The sequence below is a fragment of the Porites lutea genome, chromosome 1, assembly GCF_958299795.1.
Source record: "Porites lutea chromosome 1, jaPorLute2.1, whole genome shotgun sequence".
NCBI classification, from domain to species: Eukaryota; Metazoa; Cnidaria; class Anthozoa; order Scleractinia; family Poritidae; genus Porites; species Porites lutea.
The window spans coordinates 9,737,476-9,757,107 of NC_133201.1; the positions used below are offsets into that span (position 1 = coordinate 9,737,476).

General features: G+C 38.9%; 2 protein-coding genes across 3 annotated transcripts in view; one reads left to right on the plus strand and one right to left on the minus strand.

Moving 5' to 3' along the window:
• Positions 1 to 396: 396 nt before the first annotated feature.
• The window catches only part of LOC140944526 (leucine-rich repeat-containing protein 34-like), a 19,274-nt gene continuing 38 nt past the window's right edge, over positions 397 to 19,632 (minus strand). Inside the window, exons 1-10 of one of the 2 annotated variants that reach the window (XM_073393654.1) lie at positions 13,951 to 14,185; positions 11,654 to 11,741; positions 10,269 to 10,382; positions 8,805 to 8,888; positions 8,207 to 8,335; positions 6,858 to 6,953; positions 5,559 to 5,713; positions 3,982 to 4,137; positions 3,114 to 3,240; positions 397 to 609 (exon numbers count right to left, since the gene is read on the minus strand). In XM_073393654.1, the coding sequence (XP_073249755.1) occupies positions 493 to 609; positions 3,114 to 3,240; positions 3,982 to 4,137; positions 5,559 to 5,713; positions 6,858 to 6,953; positions 8,207 to 8,335; positions 8,805 to 8,888; positions 10,269 to 10,382; positions 11,654 to 11,741; positions 13,951 to 14,066 (1,182 nt within the window). In that variant the 5' untranslated portion in view covers positions 14,067 to 14,185 and the 3' untranslated portion in view covers positions 397 to 492. Of the gene's footprint in view, positions 610 to 3,113; positions 3,241 to 3,981; positions 4,138 to 5,558; positions 5,714 to 6,857; positions 6,954 to 8,206; positions 8,336 to 8,804; positions 8,889 to 10,268; positions 10,383 to 11,653; positions 11,742 to 13,950; positions 14,186 to 19,632 lie in introns of those variants that run through there. The other variant, XM_073393660.1, reaches the window with a different exon arrangement.
• LOC140944516 (uncharacterized) overlaps positions 14,361 to 19,632 on the plus strand; it is a 7,113-nt gene continuing 1,841 nt past the window's right edge. The window contains exons 1-6 of the mRNA XM_073393643.1: positions 14,361 to 14,867; positions 15,582 to 15,643; positions 16,308 to 16,422; positions 17,638 to 17,685; positions 18,080 to 18,175; positions 18,782 to 19,036. Coding sequence (XP_073249744.1) covers positions 14,483 to 14,867; positions 15,582 to 15,643; positions 16,308 to 16,422; positions 17,638 to 17,685; positions 18,080 to 18,175; positions 18,782 to 19,036 — 961 coding nt within the window. The 5' untranslated portion in view covers positions 14,361 to 14,482. The remainder of the gene's footprint in view (positions 14,868 to 15,581; positions 15,644 to 16,307; positions 16,423 to 17,637; positions 17,686 to 18,079; positions 18,176 to 18,781; positions 19,037 to 19,632) is intronic.

Here is a 19,632-nt window from a genome sequence, read left to right on the forward strand (position 1 = left end):
CAAACAAGAAATTACCATCCACTTAAATTTGTAAATGCTGGTTGAAAGACTAATATTTTTAAACATAGCTTTTTCCCAGGTCCGTTAAAGAATGAAACGAACTTCCCGAAACAATTATTGAAGCTGCCAACACAGAGGCCTTCAAGCTTGCCTTGATGGCACAGGCCAGGCCCCATTGAGCATTTGAACATTTTTATTTTTATTTTTATATCACCAGCACAAATTCACTGCACTGTTTTTAAACGCACACAGCACGAGCACAGTGCATATCTACTGAAGATGGGCTGCACTGCCCTTTGCAGATCAGACATTTAGATTTAAATTTAGGCAGTCTTAGTCCCAATCCTGCGTGTTAGTTGTATGGTTTAGGGGATGTTGATCAAAATTTGATTTAAATTTGTACAAAATATCTATTTAATATTACAAACCCAAACAAATGTGACATTTGAATGTTTACAAACTACAGCAAAGAACACTAAACCAAAAAAAAGACTAAAAAGGACTTGAAAGTCTTGCTAAGTACACGATTCCATCAACAACGTAAGGTTCCACATCTGTATTACTCGGATCAAGACGAGGAACAGGGCCATTCAACAGATCTTGAAACGCCTAAAAACACAAATAGACATTCGCTCGAATTCGCGATAAAATAAACTGTTCACAGTCCTCAATAGGGCCATTTATACGACGAAAAATAGGACGCACATACGTAAGGCTTATCTCAATAAGACTTCCTGTATTAACGGCACATTTCGTCTGAAAAAAGACGAGCTGATTGGAGCTAGCACGAGAAAAACTTCGTATAAATGACCTTCTCATCTTTACTAAAATAATCAAGACGCGAACACATAGTTCTCATGCGTTAATTTTTGGCGGGGAAATTTTCGCGTGCACAGTCGGACTGTGCAAAGAAGAAAAGCAAATTGCAGACCTCCTCGACAAATTTGTTACATCTGCCGGTGTAAGTAGATCAGATGCTTTTTATATACAGCTATTTCGAGAAAGGTTGTCGGAAAAAGTGCACGCGACAATCCCGAAATGTGTTGTGGGTGGCTTTGAGGGTACTGTTCTTCAAAGAAAGTTGAAAGGATGGTACGGGAGGCCACGGACGTATGTTTGCGAGCACTAAAGGAAAGCAACAAAAGTAGGTTCGACAAGTTCAGTCGTTACGAACAGTGTATTGATCATATCCCACATTACCCTTCGGGATTGTCGCGTGTGCATTTCTTCCGACAACCTTTCTCGGAACAGCTGTATACTTACAAATAAACTTACAATGTTAGGTTCCCGTTGCTAAGGACAATATTCAAATGAAAAAAAGACGAAAATAAAGACGTGACCGTTTATACGAGCAGTGTGGCCGAGTATTAAGAGCGCTGGTCTTGCAATTCGGAAACCCCGAGTTCAAATCCTCGACTATGCCTGTAAATGACCAGCTAATTTGCCTCCGGCGAGTTCGGATTCTTAACCCTGTTGAGTTCAATTTGAATTATATTCGTTTGCTCGGCCCCACTAGCATTAGTGCTATAAATACTGCTGAGGGTAAACAACGGAATTATTACATTTAGCTGCTTTCGTCTAAGATAAGACGTGCTCGTATAAACGGTGCAGTTTGCGTCTTAGTTAGGACGCGTCTTATGTAAGAAGCGTCTTTTTTTCTCTCGTACAAGTGGCCCTAACCCTTCCGTAAGATCGTTGGAATCGAGCGCCTACCCTTACGAGCGGCCACCTTGGTTTCAAATGATATCCAGCCCAGCCAGGAGATGAGTGTCAAATCAACTTATAAGGCGGAAGACCGCGAGCAGTTTCTTATTTTTCTTTTGAGACACAGCAGATTTTCGTCGCGCGTGACTCTTAGAAAAGAGGACGACCGCTCGCGGTCTAATAAGGCGAATGGGTTTGGGTAGAGGGACATTTTGTTTATACAGTTTATTTCTCTTCCTCCCTTGACAAAGGTTAAGTCTTTACCCTCTTCATCGCTACGCGATGATGAACTACGAGCTCAGTACCTTTCGACTTTTTAAGAGTCAAATGCGTAAGTTTCTCGTCTAATCATGACCGGGGGCCCTTTCTGTTTAGACAAAATTTCTGGTAAGAAATTCCGGAAACATTCCGCGTCAAGTGGAAAGGTTTTCAAGGCACAGAGCCTCGTTTGCATCTCATTCTCATTCATTCGCTGTTCGTTTTTTTTTTTTTTTTTTTGGGTGGGGGGGGGGGGGGATTTCTCTTTTGGTTGATGTGCCATAACGAAATTCTGGCTTTTGTTTTTGCCACAAGAAACGAGGAGTATTACGTGAAAATCGTTCCAGCGCTTTTGCATCGGACGTGCATGCGCAGATGCCATTTTGAACGAAAAGATAAGAATTTAAGAAAAAAGAAAAACTGCGACTGTGCGTGAACAACGTTCTCCGGCAAATGGCGGGAAAAATTAAAGGCCCTATCCGCCTGTCGAAACAGAATTGTACAAAAGGAACAGGAATGTCTGTTCCAACCGGCTGGGATAAAAAAAGGGAACACCGCGGAATGGTCGCCCATTTGTTCCGGAAAATTTCCCGTCGAACCGCGCTTGAAATGCATTCAAACCGGTTAAACTGGTAATTTTGCCTAAATGGAAAGCGCCCGGGGATTTTCAAAAATGTTCCGAAGATTTTTCACAGACTTGGGAACAATGTCGAAAATGTCCGGAGATGTCCCCAACGATCTTTGAGCATTACCGAAATTAAGCGTGTTATAATTCAGTGAGCGCACAAAGTTAACATTAAGCGCCTTTTTGGAATATTTTTCGGGGAAACTGAACTGAGTTTTCGTTATAAATTGTGTATTAAAGGACAATTCGTCGGGATTTGTGAGTCAGTAGTCAGTCGAAAGAGTGAGACTCATGCATAATGCGTGAAAAATGGCACATTTCATCTACTCAGCAAAGTTTTAGAATCATATTGAGATCAACTCATGTTTTAGGGAAAATGACCACCTACCCCTCCCCTTCGCCAACATTTTGCCCTAAGTGAGAAGCCTCAATGTTGGCTTAGGGGAGGGGTGAGTGGACAGCTTCCCGGGAAACTAAAATGATCCTCATATTTTGCCTGAAAAAATAAAGTTTGTTTGATCCCTACCTTGCATGCTGGTTCTTCAAGTTTATTTCCCCAGATATAAAGAGCGTGAAGCGAGCCGTTACTCCTCATAGCTCTGGCAACGGCGCATAAGCCTTCACTAGCTATGTTATTACTACAGATTACCAACCTAAGAAACCAAAAGAAAGTAATCAAATGATTGGATTTAGCATATTAGAAGAAGAAAAAATATGAAGTTTGTAGTAATTAATTTATGTGTCTGTTTGATTCACTGACTGAATGACTGACCCTCTGGTTGCTGACAGAGAAACAGTGACTTCAGGGACAGTATATGACTGACTGACTGACTGACTGACTGACTGGCCACTGCCAGATAGACTCCCGGGAGCGTATGACAGATCGGTTGACTAGCTGATTGACAGAGATTGATCGCTGGCAGACAGACAGACTCCGGGAACAGTAAGACTGACTGAAAGGCTGATTGACACTGTTACACTGAGTAAGTGGGTGGAGGGGTTGGAGAGTGAATGGAAAAAAACGGGAAAGGAATCTAGTGCCCGTTAGCTGGCTGACAAACAGACTAACTGGCCACATGGCTAGTTTCAGGCTAGTCTGACCACGTAACGTCACCCTATTGGCATGGGATCGCGTTTCAGCTTGGTAAAGCTTTGGAGAGCATGTGCAAAAATATCGGTCCCTTGTATTTGACTATTCAAAGGAGACAGACTGCAAATTATCTTAGTTACTAAAAATATATATATCAACGTGTCGCATGCTAGCCCACTACATGAAAATCCAAGGGCGTGGACAACTTCGTAGGTGTTCAAAGGCTTGCCAGAAAGATTCGCACTGCCATCAGAGCACTGCATCAGGATCACCAGCTCCACTCATAAAATTGAGCGATACTCACGTGGTCAGGTTGGTATTGTAAGCAGCTACAGCCTCGGCCAAAGCAACAGCTCCATCATCTTCAATTCTGTTGTATGCGAGGTTCAATACCTCAAGTGGCGTATTAGCTTTTAACAGCAGAGCTAGCTGCTTAGCACCATCCCTTGTTATGTTGTTACTGTATTGAAAAAAGAAAAAAAAAACATTAACACCAGCCAGAAAAATTTGTTAACTTCCAGGTAACTCAAAGACTGCGAAGAGCCTCTTATCTTCTCACGCTGAAAGCAAACGGTATGTACTGTCTGTCAGGTTACAGGTAAGCTGCACAATATGCGCTACTGGGGGGCGCGAACTCGCCACAGGGATATCAAGTAAAAAGTTTCAAGGCTCAAAAGTAATTTATTCCACACTATTAGCATAAAAAGTTGGACTGATAAAGAAAAATTTAAAAAAAAATTTACATAGATGTTTGAAATAGTCACACAAAAAATAAATAACAATAAAGATTACAGAATATCCATGGTGGTTAATATGCTTTCAAGCCGGTCAGCAACTACTTTAAAACAAAAATAGCCACGGATAAAGCAGTTAGCTCTCCTTTTGGCTCATGAGGAAAATGGAACCGAAGAGTACGGTTGAGGCAGCGACATAATTACATGTTACAAGTACATGAGCCTTGCATAAGTCTCCTACGGAAACATCCGATTGATTCAGACGCCAATTTTCAAGTAGAAGTAGAAGCTCACGGTGACAACAATCTTATGGATGATAGTCAATATAACTATTTCACGTTCTCAAGAAGTACCACGGGAAATTTGACTGCATCGTTTACGAAATGTTATTCATCAAAGAACTGAGGCCTAGCCGTAACACTCAGAGTGACTACATCAGTGCTAAACTCTTTGTTTAACTTGTAACATATTTTTAAATGTTACTTTTTTTAATTCATGAACTATTGTTTTTCGTGTATTTATAGACGATTCATACTGTACATTTTTTTAACTCGATAATGACGTCCGAGAACGTCGAAACGTCGTATATTTTTTAACTTTTTAAGACAAGTTTTTACCCAATTTTTTTATAGCCTGAGAAAACAACCGACATTTGGCGACGCTACCACTGGTTTCCCCGCCAAATGACGTCTGAGAAACGATCGCAGAAATTTTATACTGATGACGCGTCACTACCCAGATCTGAGTAGTGCTTCCGATTGGTCGTACCGCGTGGGAAATTCGATTCAACCAATCAGAAGCACTATCCAGATCTGGGTAGTGACGCGTCATCAGTATGGAATTTCTGCGCTCGTTTCTCAGACGGCATTTAGCGGGGAAACCAGTGGTAGCGTCGCCAAATGTCGGCTGTTTTCTCAGGCAAAATTTTTATCAGCTAAATGTTTTAGAAAGTCGCCTCTTTTAATTTTCAAGTAGTTACAGTAATTCAAAGCATGAGGTTAAGACTATAAGTAGCCCCTCAGGATTACTACAGCGAGCGAAATTTTCACGAGCGCGCGTGAAAAATTGCCACTCGCGAGGGAGGCGATACACTAAGGGAACGTGGAAATCGACTCACGACAAGTTCGGCGTATGAACCTGGCCTTACCTTCTTAAATCTAGGTGGGTTAAGTTCAGATTATCAAAAAGGTTCTCCTTGAGTCTCTCTGCACCAAAGTCTCTCATATCGTAATGTGCTAGATGAATTTCGCGGAGGCGAACATTTACTTTCAGCATTCTGGCCAAGTGAACTGTGGGCTCTTCCTACACAACCGTGGACATTAAGGCATGAGAAAATGTTAGCTAGAGCGCTTCCCACTTTTCATAGCTTTGCCGAAATACCAATATTAGAAATTTATTCTAGTAATAGCTTGTAAGCAAGCTCTCCTATTTGGGCGAGTGAAACGAGTCTCGCGAGAACGCGCGAGCGAGCGAGCGGGCGAAGCCGCGAGGGGCAGGGGAAACGCCCCTCGCCCCTCGCTCGCGCGTTCTCGCGAGGCTCGCTTCGCTTACCAAAATAGGAAAGCTATGCTAGTAATAATGTAGAAAAGTTTGATGTATTTATACGAAGCTGTATATAACTTATCATAATGCGTAAAGTCTTTCTGATTCTTCAGACAACAGAAAACTGTATGCTGATTTTCTAGTGGTTGTAATTACCTACAGTAACTACACAGATCTTTCTGAAAGAGCAGCTTCTTAAAAATTATGGAAGTCAAGCTAAAATCAAGGTCAGACGAAACTCTGCTACTTGTTGTGAAGTATTTTGAAAGTTATTTTTAAGACGGATGTATCTTATCTTTTAAGTTTAAGTTTTTGTTTCATTAAGTCTTGTTTTTTGTCCAAGTACTGTTTTCCTGTTTTGATTTTTTGTTTTCACTTGTACTTGAATTTATTATTAGCTTACGAATTTACTTATGCCATATTAGGAATGTTATTCACTTGGCATTGTTAGACGTTAGTTTTTTACAGGTGGTCGTGTTTGTGGTGTTAGAGGTGACCTTGGTTCTTTGGTACTTGTCAGTTACGACTGTGCGTAGGCTAATCTATTCCCTAACAATAGCAAACCTGTAGCAATGTTAGCGATAAGATACGATATTCAATACTGAAGGTCTCCCGGTCAGCTAACCCAAACATGTCCAGCTTTGGCTATAAAAACCGCTACTATACTTGAACTAGTAAGTAGAGAAGAGTAGAAAATGGAAAAGAGTTAGAAGAGTAGGAAGATTAAGATTGTTAGCAGAAGTCAAAGAAGAATAAAGGCCAAGATGTAAATCAGATTCCTGGTACTCATCGTGTAGCGAGCGAGTTGCTCGCACACACCCCCACACACTGTTCCCTGTGGCTGAACAACAATCTACAGAGTCATGTACTCCAAGTCATGACAAAGCAGTTAACTTTTGCTCACCTGACGCGTACGCAGGAGTGGTCTGTTCAAATTGATTGATTTTAATGTATTATTGTAATTTAAAACCGTGGCCATTGCAATGACGCTTTCAATTTCCTGCAAGGAAATGAGGAAAAGAGTTATACAACGCTCATTGTGGCCAACAACATCAAAATCCCAACATTCAATATTAGCAAAAATCTAATATTATAATTTTCGTTTCTAATCTAAATTTTCCAACCTTTTTGAAGAAAAAGGTTATGCTAATTAAGCCTTCAACACAGACGTTCTTAGGGCTTTATCACTGGTTCATGGGAAAGTTACAAGCACGCGTAATATAGACTGCGAGCAGTCTCTCTTTTTCTTCAGATTTAGTGAGAGCAGTGCACGCGCACGGGAGGGGCAAAGCCGCGAGACGCGCGAAACGAGGACATGCGCGTGGTCATTTGCGTGTCTCGCGCGTTTTGCTCGACGGACTAAGAAAAAAGAGAGGCTGCTCGTAGTCTATGCGTTATAAAGCCACAGGAATTTCCGTGTGGGAGGACAGCCTATATTCTTTTACAGGTCACATTCTGCAGGTCACGTGTACAGGTCAATGTTTTATTGATAGTTTAGTAAACCAAGTTATTTCCCCTCATTTAAAAATAACATTTTGGATAAGGATTAGGGCTAGGAGACGCATGCAGTTTTGCTTGATTATCTCTAGCACGGTGACCTGTATTCTGACCTGTGGAATGTGACCTGCATAAAATACCTGCCAGAGGCTCTATGCCAATAATTGGGATTAACATTGCCCAATAACAGAAAAAAAATTACTTATTGGATGAATAACATCAATCATCCAACACAATGACAACATGGAGAGACGTTTGCATGCCAGCTCAATGCTCTTTGCAGTGTTAAGAAAATAGAATAGGGTAAAAGAGTTCCAGGTTCCAAACAGCAGCCCCACCCCCAGGGGGGGTACTGCAGATTTCAAGTGACAGGGATGACCAAAGGAGTTTTTGGGAGTGAAAGTTTCAATTTCAGGATTTTTTGGGGTTGCAAAATTTTGGCAAATATTTTTTTTTTCTGGTAGCTTCATTTAAGAAGGGATTTTTTTGCGCATTCAAAACAATCTGAAGATTCATGATAACTCCTACATATCCCGGCCACGTAGTTCCGATAATAAATTTTTATCGCTCAGAAATTCAGCACAGGATTTTTTGGGGGTTAAATTTTGGTCCAGGAATTTTTTTAGGTTTTGATATTTCCCCTCATTCGATCATCTCTGTCACTTGAAATTCAGAGTACCCCCTCCCTGGGCCCCCCCTCCCCACCAAAGATTCATAGAGTAACACCTCCACCCAACTGAATGTGCATGTGCTTACCAGGTCTGTTTCGCCTAAGTCAAGTTCCTCTAGCATGGTATTAATTTGAAGAGCTCCTGCTAATGCCATTCCGCCTTTGTTCTTTATTTTGTTTCCATTTATTCTAAGCTTTCCGAGCGTCTCATTTACCTACAGTTAAAGTATTCACACATTTAAGTGCCATCCTTACCAATGATGCAGATTAAGATGATTGATTAAGTTCAACCACATTTTTGTTTTTTAGCTAAAATGGTAACTTAGTCAAATAAATATAGGCTTTCACGAAAAAGGCTAATTGTTTGCAGCTCTAAATTGGGTGTTACTCAAAATATATTCTGAAAGAAGGAAAAATTTAACACCAGACAGCTCAGAAAATTGGGTATGCAAATGTGGTAGTTTGTATTTTTTTTGCATCATATTTGCTCCAAGCAAATTTGAGTTAATCTAATTTTTTGTGCAGTGTTATCTACTGGAAGCTCTATGGTGGGCATGATCAAAGTTTAAATATAATATTATACCAGCCATAGAGGAGTGTATCAGGGAATTGCTTGAAATAGTCCTTGGATGCACCAGTGAACAAAATCAAGTCTGTCACTGTACTATAATATGCATAACTTGCCTGCAAGCCCTTGGCTATCGCCTCACCACCAGCTGGTCCAATGTCATTATAACTTAGCACCAACCATTGCAGACACACTGTTTCCTATAACAGAAACAGCGGCAACATTTTGATCAGCACATGTGAAATACCGCTGCTTGCATATAAGTGTGGACACGAGACAAAAAACTTGTTCTAATAGGGTGCTTCACATCGCATGTTTTGCTGTCCATTTGAAGTCTGACAGCTGTTAACGCACACTGTCGCACCAAAGGTAAGTTGTTTATTATGTTCTTGACCAGCTTGTCTGCTCATATTTCTGATTTCCTCAACTTTCAGGCATAATTCTCGCTCAGAAACAGCCCACTTGCCTGCAGAAATTATCTTCATGTCTAAAAATTCTTGCAAATAATATTTTGTTGAGCGAAAACAAATCAATTCGACAACATGCAGTCACCAACTCCAAACTTCAAATGTTTGGTGCCAAAACATGTCACTCTTGCACCCAATTAGAACATGTTTTTTTCCTCATGTTAGCCTGCATGGCTGGCATTAAAAGTGGAAGGGGAAGGGGGAATTTGGGCGCTGCACCCAAATTCTCCCTTCCCCTTTTAACGCCTGCCACACAGGCTTATACCCTCACATGTACACAATTAGATGCAACCGACAGTAATTTATTTCTGACATTATTTGTGTGTTTCCCCCCTTCATGGCAAATGAGGCCCTGTTAGGCAGGCCATGTCCTTTGTCTGAATTGTAAAAACAGTTATTTCATGTATTTAGGACTTGGCCATATCTTTGTCCCAATTCAACCCATCTATATGTCATTCGTCACCATTACATGGATCAGGGCTAGGAGACAAAGGAAACTTATCAATAAGGTTAAAAAAAATTTAACCAGAATTTAATTTTGACCAGTTAAACATTATACCGCATGTTGTAGTTAACTTTTTAATCTCAGGTAATTTTTATTTTTCCTTTGTTTCAACTTCATTAGCATACACATCCTCGGAGACCCAGAGGCAGTTTAATAGTCGGGTCGATAAAATGTTCATGGTGAAAGTTTACTGTAAGATCACCACGAACATTTTATCAACCCAACTAACTGCCCCTGGGTCTCTGAGGATGTAGCATACATTACCATACCCAAAAACAAGAGAAAAAGAAAAATCACCTGAGATAAAAAACAAACTAACAACATATACCTTGTACTCATTCTCATATTCTACCAAAAATTTTTATTAGTACTTACAGACTATCTACCCTACAGGGCTCTCATAAAAGGTTGGGGCCAGGGGTATCCCACCATCTACTTTTGCAACGAACAAAAAGCAAATTGAACCAAAAGAACTTCTTAGTTATTCAATTTCCTGCTTACAAATTGCATACAACCATCAACTTGATATCTCTGTGACAGCCCAGACACTGAACCCATTTAGTTTTGCTTGGTTGTTAGTTTGTTTGTTTTTTCTTTACATATTATACCTGGAGAAGTTGGGCTATTATCTCAGCCCCTTCATCTCCTATAGTGTTGTATCCTAGATCCAGTCCAATAATGAATGTGTTGCTTTTTAAGGTTTTGTATAAAATACTAGCATCCTGCAAAAGGAAAAAAAATATTTTGTATTAAAGTTATGCTCCTATATTTGAAACACGTGCTGATTATAAAGAATGAGCCGTGGGTGGGTGGGCGCGGGGTTACTGCCTTATAAGAGGATAATGGAGATGTGCTGCTGGTCAAATTTTTAATAGTTACTAGGATGGGGTCGCACACTTTCGGATTTTTTGGGGTTAGACTGTTCTTCTTATTTACAGTTAGCAAACGTACCAGTATGCTTGTACTGCAAATGAAAAGTAAATTGTTCTTCATGGGTCAATTCATAAAAATAGAAAGTGACTGAGTTGGGATTGCAAAAATTACATATGTGCCCAAAAGTGACTAAGATGCGGTCTATAATAATATTGGCCAAAGAATAGACTATAATGAGGTATGGGCTCTGAGAGGCCAGCAGCACATACCCAGCAAAAATTAATCCAAGTACCCCCCCCAGGAAAATCAGCCATATCCAGCCAACTTAATCCACACCAGGTAAATCAGTAAAGGATTTTTTTTATGGCCTGGGGTTATACAGGCTCACCTGACCCAGTCAAGGTTTTGTCAATGGCCTCCCAATTCAGTTTGTAAAGTCAAACTTGCTAGTTGACCATACCACTCACCACCTTGGTTGGACCTAATATAAGTATTGTTTACTCCCAGGCTCACCCGACCCAGTCAAGGTTTTGTCAATGGCCTCCCGATTCAGTTTGTAAAGTCAACCTTGCTAGTTGACCACCACACACCACCTTGGTTGGACCTAATATAAATTGTTTATTCCCAAAACTGTTTTGCAGTCTATTAGCCTAAAGGCATGACATTTTTTATCCTGAGAGTGTCAGGAATTTTTGTGGGGGTCCGATATTATCCGAAGATCTCCGAAAATTTTTCAAAGATTTCCGAAGATGTTCTGAAGATGCTGGGAAGAGTTCTGTCTAACACAAACACAAGGGAACATGACCCCACCTCCAGTGACTAATACCCTACTAAAATAAGGGAAATATTCAGAGAAAGTCGATCATTTACATAGACTTTTCTTTTCTCTCATTGGTTCCTCTTTCTTTAAATAATAAATATATTTTTCAATTTGAGACAGTTAATGCAATAATGGCTCAAACATTTTTACCGGTCATGAGAAATTGGAACACAGGCGTGAGTTGGCTTGACATTGAAGTTTTGGATTCGCAGAAGTGACACTTGGCACGTATAGGTTAAGTAACATCAGTAAGTTGGTCTGCGGGCAAGTTTAAACTTTCTTAAAAATTATTTAACACACCTCATCGGTGAGCCTCCTTCTGTACATTTCATTGCGCTCATTCCTCTTGTTACCATGCAAATGCAAATTGAACTCAATAATTGGCTCTCTGTAGATAGGTAACACATAGAGTTATTTCTTATTTCTTAGTTATTTTTTAGCCTTCAGCATCTGTTTCCTACTTCCACCACTAGATTTCCAAAATTCATGCAAACTTGCATCAACTGGTAACTCTATATAAGGTGCATGCATGCATGGTCACTGGCGCCTGGTGTTATGTAAATCATGAATAAATCGTAAAACTGGCCTCTAGTTAAGCAGCAGAAAAAATAATATCTTTCATAGCAAATGCTGGAAAAAATTCTTACACCATTGTATGTCTGGAAATAAAATTCTATCACCAGAGGTTTGGGAAAAATAAAATTCTCACCCAAACCAAACAACCCATACCCCTCCCCCTTCAAAAGTCACATGGTCAGCCCTTAATTATTTAAAGTTCATCTAGATTTCCTTGAGTAGCTTGTCCCCATACACCAATAGCACTGCAAACAGGGCTGGTCTGTCAAATATCAAAATATGCTTTAATTTTTTTAATAGTTGAGTACCATTGTCTCAATCTTGCCAGAATTCCAAGAGATTTGCTGATCTTTGAGGATATTTAATACTTCCAAGTGGGTTTTGAGTTGACAATAATACTGTTGACAAGAATACCGGTATTTATATTGTCTTTCCTTTCTTTTAGGAGATGAAGGAATTTACACCGAGGTCAAAGTATACAGGTGTAGTATGATCCATCATGCCAGGAAAAACACAAAATTTGAAAACTTTGGAAGCCTTATTCACATAACAATAAGAAAAAACATTAGGTATAAAAAAGATGCATAATATTTCAATATGAAGTGTCTGATCTAGAACAGAAATAAGTCCAATTTGCCAAATACAGACTAGTATGCGATCATGCCCTCTAATATCTCTATTATCTCTTTTGTGGGAAGCATAGCATGTCAATACATTTATTTTGCAGACCACGTACCTGGGGGAAAATACCGCTTGTCAATATTAACGTACATGGGGGAAAATAACACTTGTCAATACAAATAACACATGTCAATACATTTATTTTGCAGACCACGTACATGAAAAAGCCAGAATCTGGTCCAGACAAAATACATCTGACACCATTCTGTTCTGATTAAATGTCAATACATTTATTTCACAGATCACATGTAAAAGAAGCCAGAATCTGGTCCAGACACAGTATGTCTGACACCATTCTGTTCTGACAGTTCCTTGTAGGACTGCAATATTTGCAATGGTGTTGCCAAAATAGATGGACAAATTCTTCCCAGCTTACATTTTTTTTTTTTCATTTTTGTGGCCAATAATAAAAACTTGAAGTGCAAAATGATATTACTCTATCACAGAAATAAGCTTGTGTTAGTTTCTCCAATAAAATTAATTATAACTGAACAGAGCCATTATTTTTATTTCCCCTAGTACAAAGAGCAGACATCTTTCACACTATGATGACAGATCAACCAGATGTTAATTAATTTTTTAGCCTGGGGGCAGGGAGACAGTTGGCAGCTCTTGAAAAAGTGTATCAAGTGTTATTTTCCCCAACTCTCTTGTTGAAAAAAAATAATAATAATAATAAAAATTCAATACCAGGTCACATGCAGAAAGTTGAACTTATCAACCTTACATCTGATACACAATAATAAGTTACAAAATTCCCACCAACCGTGAATTAAACAAAATCTTGTGGTACACAAGAAACCAATCAATTACCATAATTTATTTTAAGACAATTTAAATTGTAGGCATTAGTCAACATAACTGAATTATAAGCCCATTGTCTCCTCAGAAAAATGAACACGAATGCCAAGAGGGAAAAAAGCAGTGTAAATTACCCGTGGTTACCTAGCAACAAAAAAGAACAAAGAACATTGTCTAGTCTCCCATTGTTACCCCAAGTATATTTGCTTCTGTTCAACACAATTGGAAGAGGTTGCCATTAGAAACATCAATGTTATTGCAAAAACGGAAGTGAAACATGGCTATGCATACCTTCACGTACTACAACCTTATTAAGCTTATCTTTACCCAGACTTCGTAATAAATTTCAAGGTCACTAAACTTGTCTTTCAAAGTTAATTAAGACTTTTGCAAGCTGCTATTTAATCATGTGATCGGAAATCGTCCTTGCCATATTTTCGTCGAAATAAAGAGAACTCAATTCTATAGATTACAAGCCTCATCGAAAGATTGAAGGATTTTAGCGTGAATTTACAAAAAGAGTAAACACCATAACTTACAATAAGCTGTCGTCGACTGCTGAGTTGAGTACAGCTAAAATATTACTATCCGGTTCCTTCCCCAACTCAACACACACTTTTATGTAATCTTCCTTCGTAGAGGCAGCGTCGCTCATCGCTGAATCTTGCAAAGATCGAAAACTTATGCCAATTTCAACTAATTTTTCTTTGAAAACAAAGATGAATTATTCCCGCCAAGTCCGCGGCCATTTTGAAATGCGTTGCTAAGCAATGCTTGCTTTGATAGCCTCGTTTGCATATCAAGGAAATTTGATATAACCTTTGTTTTTATTGGTTCATAACTTGCTGTCTTGCATCCAATCAAATGATTGCTAAGAAATTGAGAAGTAAATATTTACACGTTTCCACAACAACAAACACCTCTGTGGCCGGTCTCCAAGACTTCGGCAAACTTTCAAAGAGACAACAGCAAAGGCGTAAAGCTTTCCTTGCCTTGAGACATTCTGATTCAGTCTGTCCGAAATCTTACTAGCAAGTGTCATTTTTCTCTAATAACAAGATCGCTCCAAATATGACGATACGGGCCGACGACGAAGAAGAAACGAAGTTACATGTGGCCGTACGATTGCACAACTTGAAATTAGTTCGCGCTGCGCTGCGCGATCGGGGATTAGATATCGATGCTTTGGGGACTTGTGGCTGGACAGCTTTGCACGAAGCTGCTTCATGCGGCTATCAGGACATTGTAGAGCTTCTCTTAGAAAATGGGGCTGATCCCAATATTCAGGACAGCGTGCAAAAATGCACCCCCATTCATCTCGCTGCGCGGAAAGGTCATTTGGAAGTAGTCAGGAGTTTGGTTCAAAGTGGAGCGAGGTTAGATTTGAAGAATTCTGAAAGAAAAATACCTCAGGATTATGCCCAAGAAGAGTGCAGAGTGTTTCTAATGAGACAACGTAAGTATTGATTGTTTAAAACTTCAGGGCATGTAGATAAAAACCATCACATTTGGTTAGGACAGAAACCATTGAATGAAACTTGCATTATCGATGGTTAATAAATGTATCATCTGTGCTATTCAAAAGCGGAAGAGCGATTTGTTGAATGTGCCTGAGTATTTGAATTGTTTAAAAATGTTTTGTGAATATCCTGACAAGATTTTAGTTTCGCTCATTCGATTTTTTTATGTATGAAAACTTTAAAAGTGACCAATGGACATTTTTGTAATCGATTGATTATCGAGTTATGTCAGCTGTCTGGGAAATGTTTTCAGGAGTAATTCGAGGAATCAGCAGAACAATTTTGGGAATATTGCCCTCGAGGTTGCGAAAGTAGAGATAAGCAATATTTTTAATTGTGAATGGCGTTTTAATACGTAACCCAATACGTGTATACCATGTGATTACCAATCTTTTGTCTCGATCGCTCCTTTGTTCTGTCGTTTAGACGGGAAAGTCGAGATTTGTAAGTCCGCGGTAAGCTTAATACGTGGATGTTTCTTCTGTATCTTACAAACTATTGGTTACGCCATAACAACAAGTTCTCGACGAGTAACGTGTTTAGTATATAAGCTAACAAATCTAAGGAAAGAATGGAAAGAAACTCGTGCTATTTATATAACTTATATTAAAACTACATTTTTTCGCTTGGTTGTTGTTTTTTTTTCATAGGAATCGACGATGTTGTAAAGTTAAGCCCGTCTCCTGTAGAAGACAACCAATCTGTTCAAAGGGTAAGCTACGTGTAATTTGATCAAACTGTTTTTTTTGTTTTTTGTTGTTGGCTATTAATTTATTAACTTATTGTGTAAACAATATCTGTATGAACAGTAATATTTGTTGACATTGCAAGTATGAAAGTCCATTTATAGTTTAGGCTACAGTGAATGTTAAATAAACTGAAATCACGTACACATAATGATTATTCTATACTCTCTGGCAGGTGGACAATATGGTAGACTAAGTCTAAAATAAATAGACACTATTTTGTTGTTGGTTATTAACTTAGTAACTTATTGTGTAAACAATGTCTGTATGAACAGTAATATTTGTTGATGTTGCAAGTATGAAAGTCCATTTATAGTTTAGGCTACAGTGAATGTTAATAAACTGAAATCACGTACACATAAATGATTATTCCATACACTCAGGCGGTTGGACAATAGACTAAAATAAATGGACAATATTGGTGGATAATTAAAAAATTATATTCATACGTGGAGAAACTGCTTTGCAGATGGGCAGATTGGTTAGCTAAATTAAACAGATCAAATTTTGATCTGTTGAATTTAGGGACATTGGTCCTGTCACTGACCCAAATATTGATATCATCTTGTTCATGCCAGAAAAAAAATTTTCTACATTTTTGAGTATTCAAATCCATTGGTATCCCAACAGGTTTACGGTGGTAGATCAAGCCAAAGCCCAGTTTTGAGCAAAGTGCGACGATCATCTCCACAGTGGTCTGAAAGCTCACAGAGTTCAACAGAAAGCATGTCATCAACTTGTTCAGGTTGTTATTCTTTTTTAAAAGTCATTTTTATGTTTTATTAAAAGATCAGAGTTGTAAGAAGAGAAAGGAGTTAAATGGAATCAGAGTCAAAAGAATGGGAATGTTTTTGAGTTTATTCTGATTCCTTTTATGACTGTGTCGCACATGATCTAAAGACTGTTTGAATTCAAGAGAAAGTCAGGTTGATTTTCATAAGATTGTTATCAGGGTCAAAACCTCTTGCTGTCACTAGCATGTGCTAACCCAGTAGTAACTTTAACTACTGTAGCCCTTAAACAAAATTGATGAGCATTGATTACAGTTCTGTTGTTTGAATTCCCTCAAAAATATGTTACTTGTGTATCAAGCAAGTTAAGAACAGAATTCACTAGCCTGATAGCAAAATCCATTATATCCCTGGGCTGTCATACGCTACTTTATTTGCATGCTGTGTTATACTATGTGTTTTTTGACTTCAATTCATTTGCAAAGGAAAATCAGTCATAAGCAAGCACAATGTAGCATTTAACTCGATATCATCCATATAAAAACTGTGTTCTGTGTTGTGCTGCCTTGGTTCATCCATTGCCGAAAGAATTTTTTGTTAATTAAATCGATGGTAATATTCAAAAATAGTAACAAGGAAGTTGAGCAGACCCAAAAAGGGCGTTGGTTGTAATTAGATTTTTAGAATAATTCTAGAAAAACCAATCAACCAATATGATTTAATAGTATTCACAATCTTCAGCTGTGGATTAACAATTCAAAAATCCACTTAGGACATATTGTATGGACTGCATTCCAGAATAAAAATAAATGGAAATCACTTCTTTTGGCATTCATTAAATTGCAATATCTAGAAATCAGCTTGAAATAAAATATTCTAATATATGTAGAGTTGAAATGGCCCAAAGATCACAGTAGAAGAGTTTTGTAACGAACCATTTGCATATTCTTATTCCAGAACACAACCAATTGAACACACCCCTAGTCTCAGACATTGAAATAAGAATTGCTATATAGCTAGCGGAAATTAATAGAAGTTTCAAAGCTTCAAAGAAGAGATGCAGGGCTGTGCCCTAGCAGAGCCCGGTGGCCCCTGGCACTTAACTTTTGCTCTCGGGCGACGAGGAAATCTTAGATTTTTCATACAGCACTGGGCTCCCTACAATTTTCCTTAGAGCACAACCTTGAGATGTAGTAGTAATTGCTTACCAAGTGCCTTTTGTACTATAGGTTCCAGTGAAAGCTTCTATGCATCATCACCAGATATATATCAACCAGGTATGCATGCCTTCCAAATTGTCACCTCTTACTATTGTTAGAAATACAATATTATCTTGAGTTGCTTAGTAAAAACACTGTGTTTCCAACATATTCATTTGGGATATCAAAAGCAGTTATTTGACAAGAAATCCTTTACATAGATGCAAGCAAAGTAAACCTGTCCTAAATAGCTATAATTTGAATCATTCATCCACAGACTCAACTTTTGGAAGTGTCTTGTACATTGTAAGAAAAGAACACCTTAGAAAAGTACTTCTGAGTATTGATCTATTTGAATTAGTCCTTTTAGGAATTATCCATACTGGTATAGCAGTCCTTTGAATCATTTTATTTACAATTATGTGGCAGTGCCAGGTTTACATAATTGAATATCTTATTCTTTTTCTTGTAGGCCCAGGGGAGATTAAGGTTGCACTTGACTTCAACAGATCACGACATACACTGATAGTTCGATTGGAGGAAATCCGAGATGTCAAGCTACCTGCAGGTATAAATGGTAGATTCCATGAAAATGAACTTAAAGACTCTTGATATCAGTTGAAGCTCTAAAAAACCAACAAAAAATTTATGGCTTCCTAAGTTTATCATGAATATACTTAAAATTCCCCACTTTAGCCTTGGATAATAGTAGTCTAAATCCCATAATTTTCACATTGCAAGGTATTCAACTTTTTACCCCATGAAAAGTAATGTGGAATCAGGGAAATTCTTGCTACTGGAATCCAGAATCCAGGAAATTTTGGTTGTGGAATCCAGACTCCTCGGCTTTGGAATCCAGCTTTCAGCCTTACGATTAGAAATCCTAGTTCCACGGATACCAAATCTGGAATCCAAAGCTTGGAATCCAGAATCCGAGACTGTCTTAGATTACCCTACGGAGGGGAAAAAACTTTGTCTTGCAGGCCCCAGTTGTTCAAAAGGTGGATAGCGCTATCCGGTGGATAAATCTCTATCCAGTGGATAGTGCAATTGGTTTCCCAAATACTTATCCGCTGGATAGTGATTTATGCAGTGGATAGTGCTATCCAACGTTTGAACAACCGTGGCCAGGAGTACATGGGAGTCAAAGAAAATTTCTCTTGATTTTTGGCAGATCACAACCTGTCTCATGTTTATGTTAAATGCTACATTGTCCCTGATTTCAAGAAGGCTACCAAGCGGAAGACAGCTCTCCACACATTGTTGCAAAATGATGGAGGGCGAAGTTCAAGCGACAGTGTCGCCAGCTGGAGCAGTGAGGACAATAATTTGGGGAAACCTTCGGAGAAGAGTAGGGGTAAAAAATTTGTTTCATCCCTGAGAAGAGGGTCACGCTTCTCATCCAAGAAGAAGAGAGACCAGGATCAAGGTATTTCTGATGAAAATGCTAATTCCTCTGTCTAGGTTACAAACATTGATTTTTGCCTTCTTAAGTGCTTATCAAGGGGTTTTCCTTAACACTGCTATAGCACTTTCAACTCACCTTAAGGACAGTTTTTCACCGGTTTTGGTCTAGCAGGATGTTACTTTGTCAAAAATTTTCCCCTGATGTAGATTCAAGAAAATTGCAGACAAGCAGCAGGGTTTGACTCTAGGTTTCCCATTGGGGTAGTGAATTGATTGTAATCAGTGTCTGGTGTAATGGTTATGCTTGTAATAGCTTAAATTTGAGGTGCATTTTCAGATCACTTGAGTAGTGTTAGTGATGATGCCATGGCAATTGTCCGCTGCGTAGACACCGTTGTGTCCTATCTGTGGGAATTTGAGGCAATGTATCGGCGATTTTCTGCCTAAATCAATCCACGAGACAGAGACCATCACAGAGACTGGGGAAAATTGCAATAAAATGGCAAAGAAAGTGCGTCTTTCAATGCCAGCAGAAATTCATAAGGGGTTCAATCCCTTATGGGTTTGTGATGCTAGCTAATGCCCCTTTTAGTAAATATTCATGTTATTTTCGCTGTA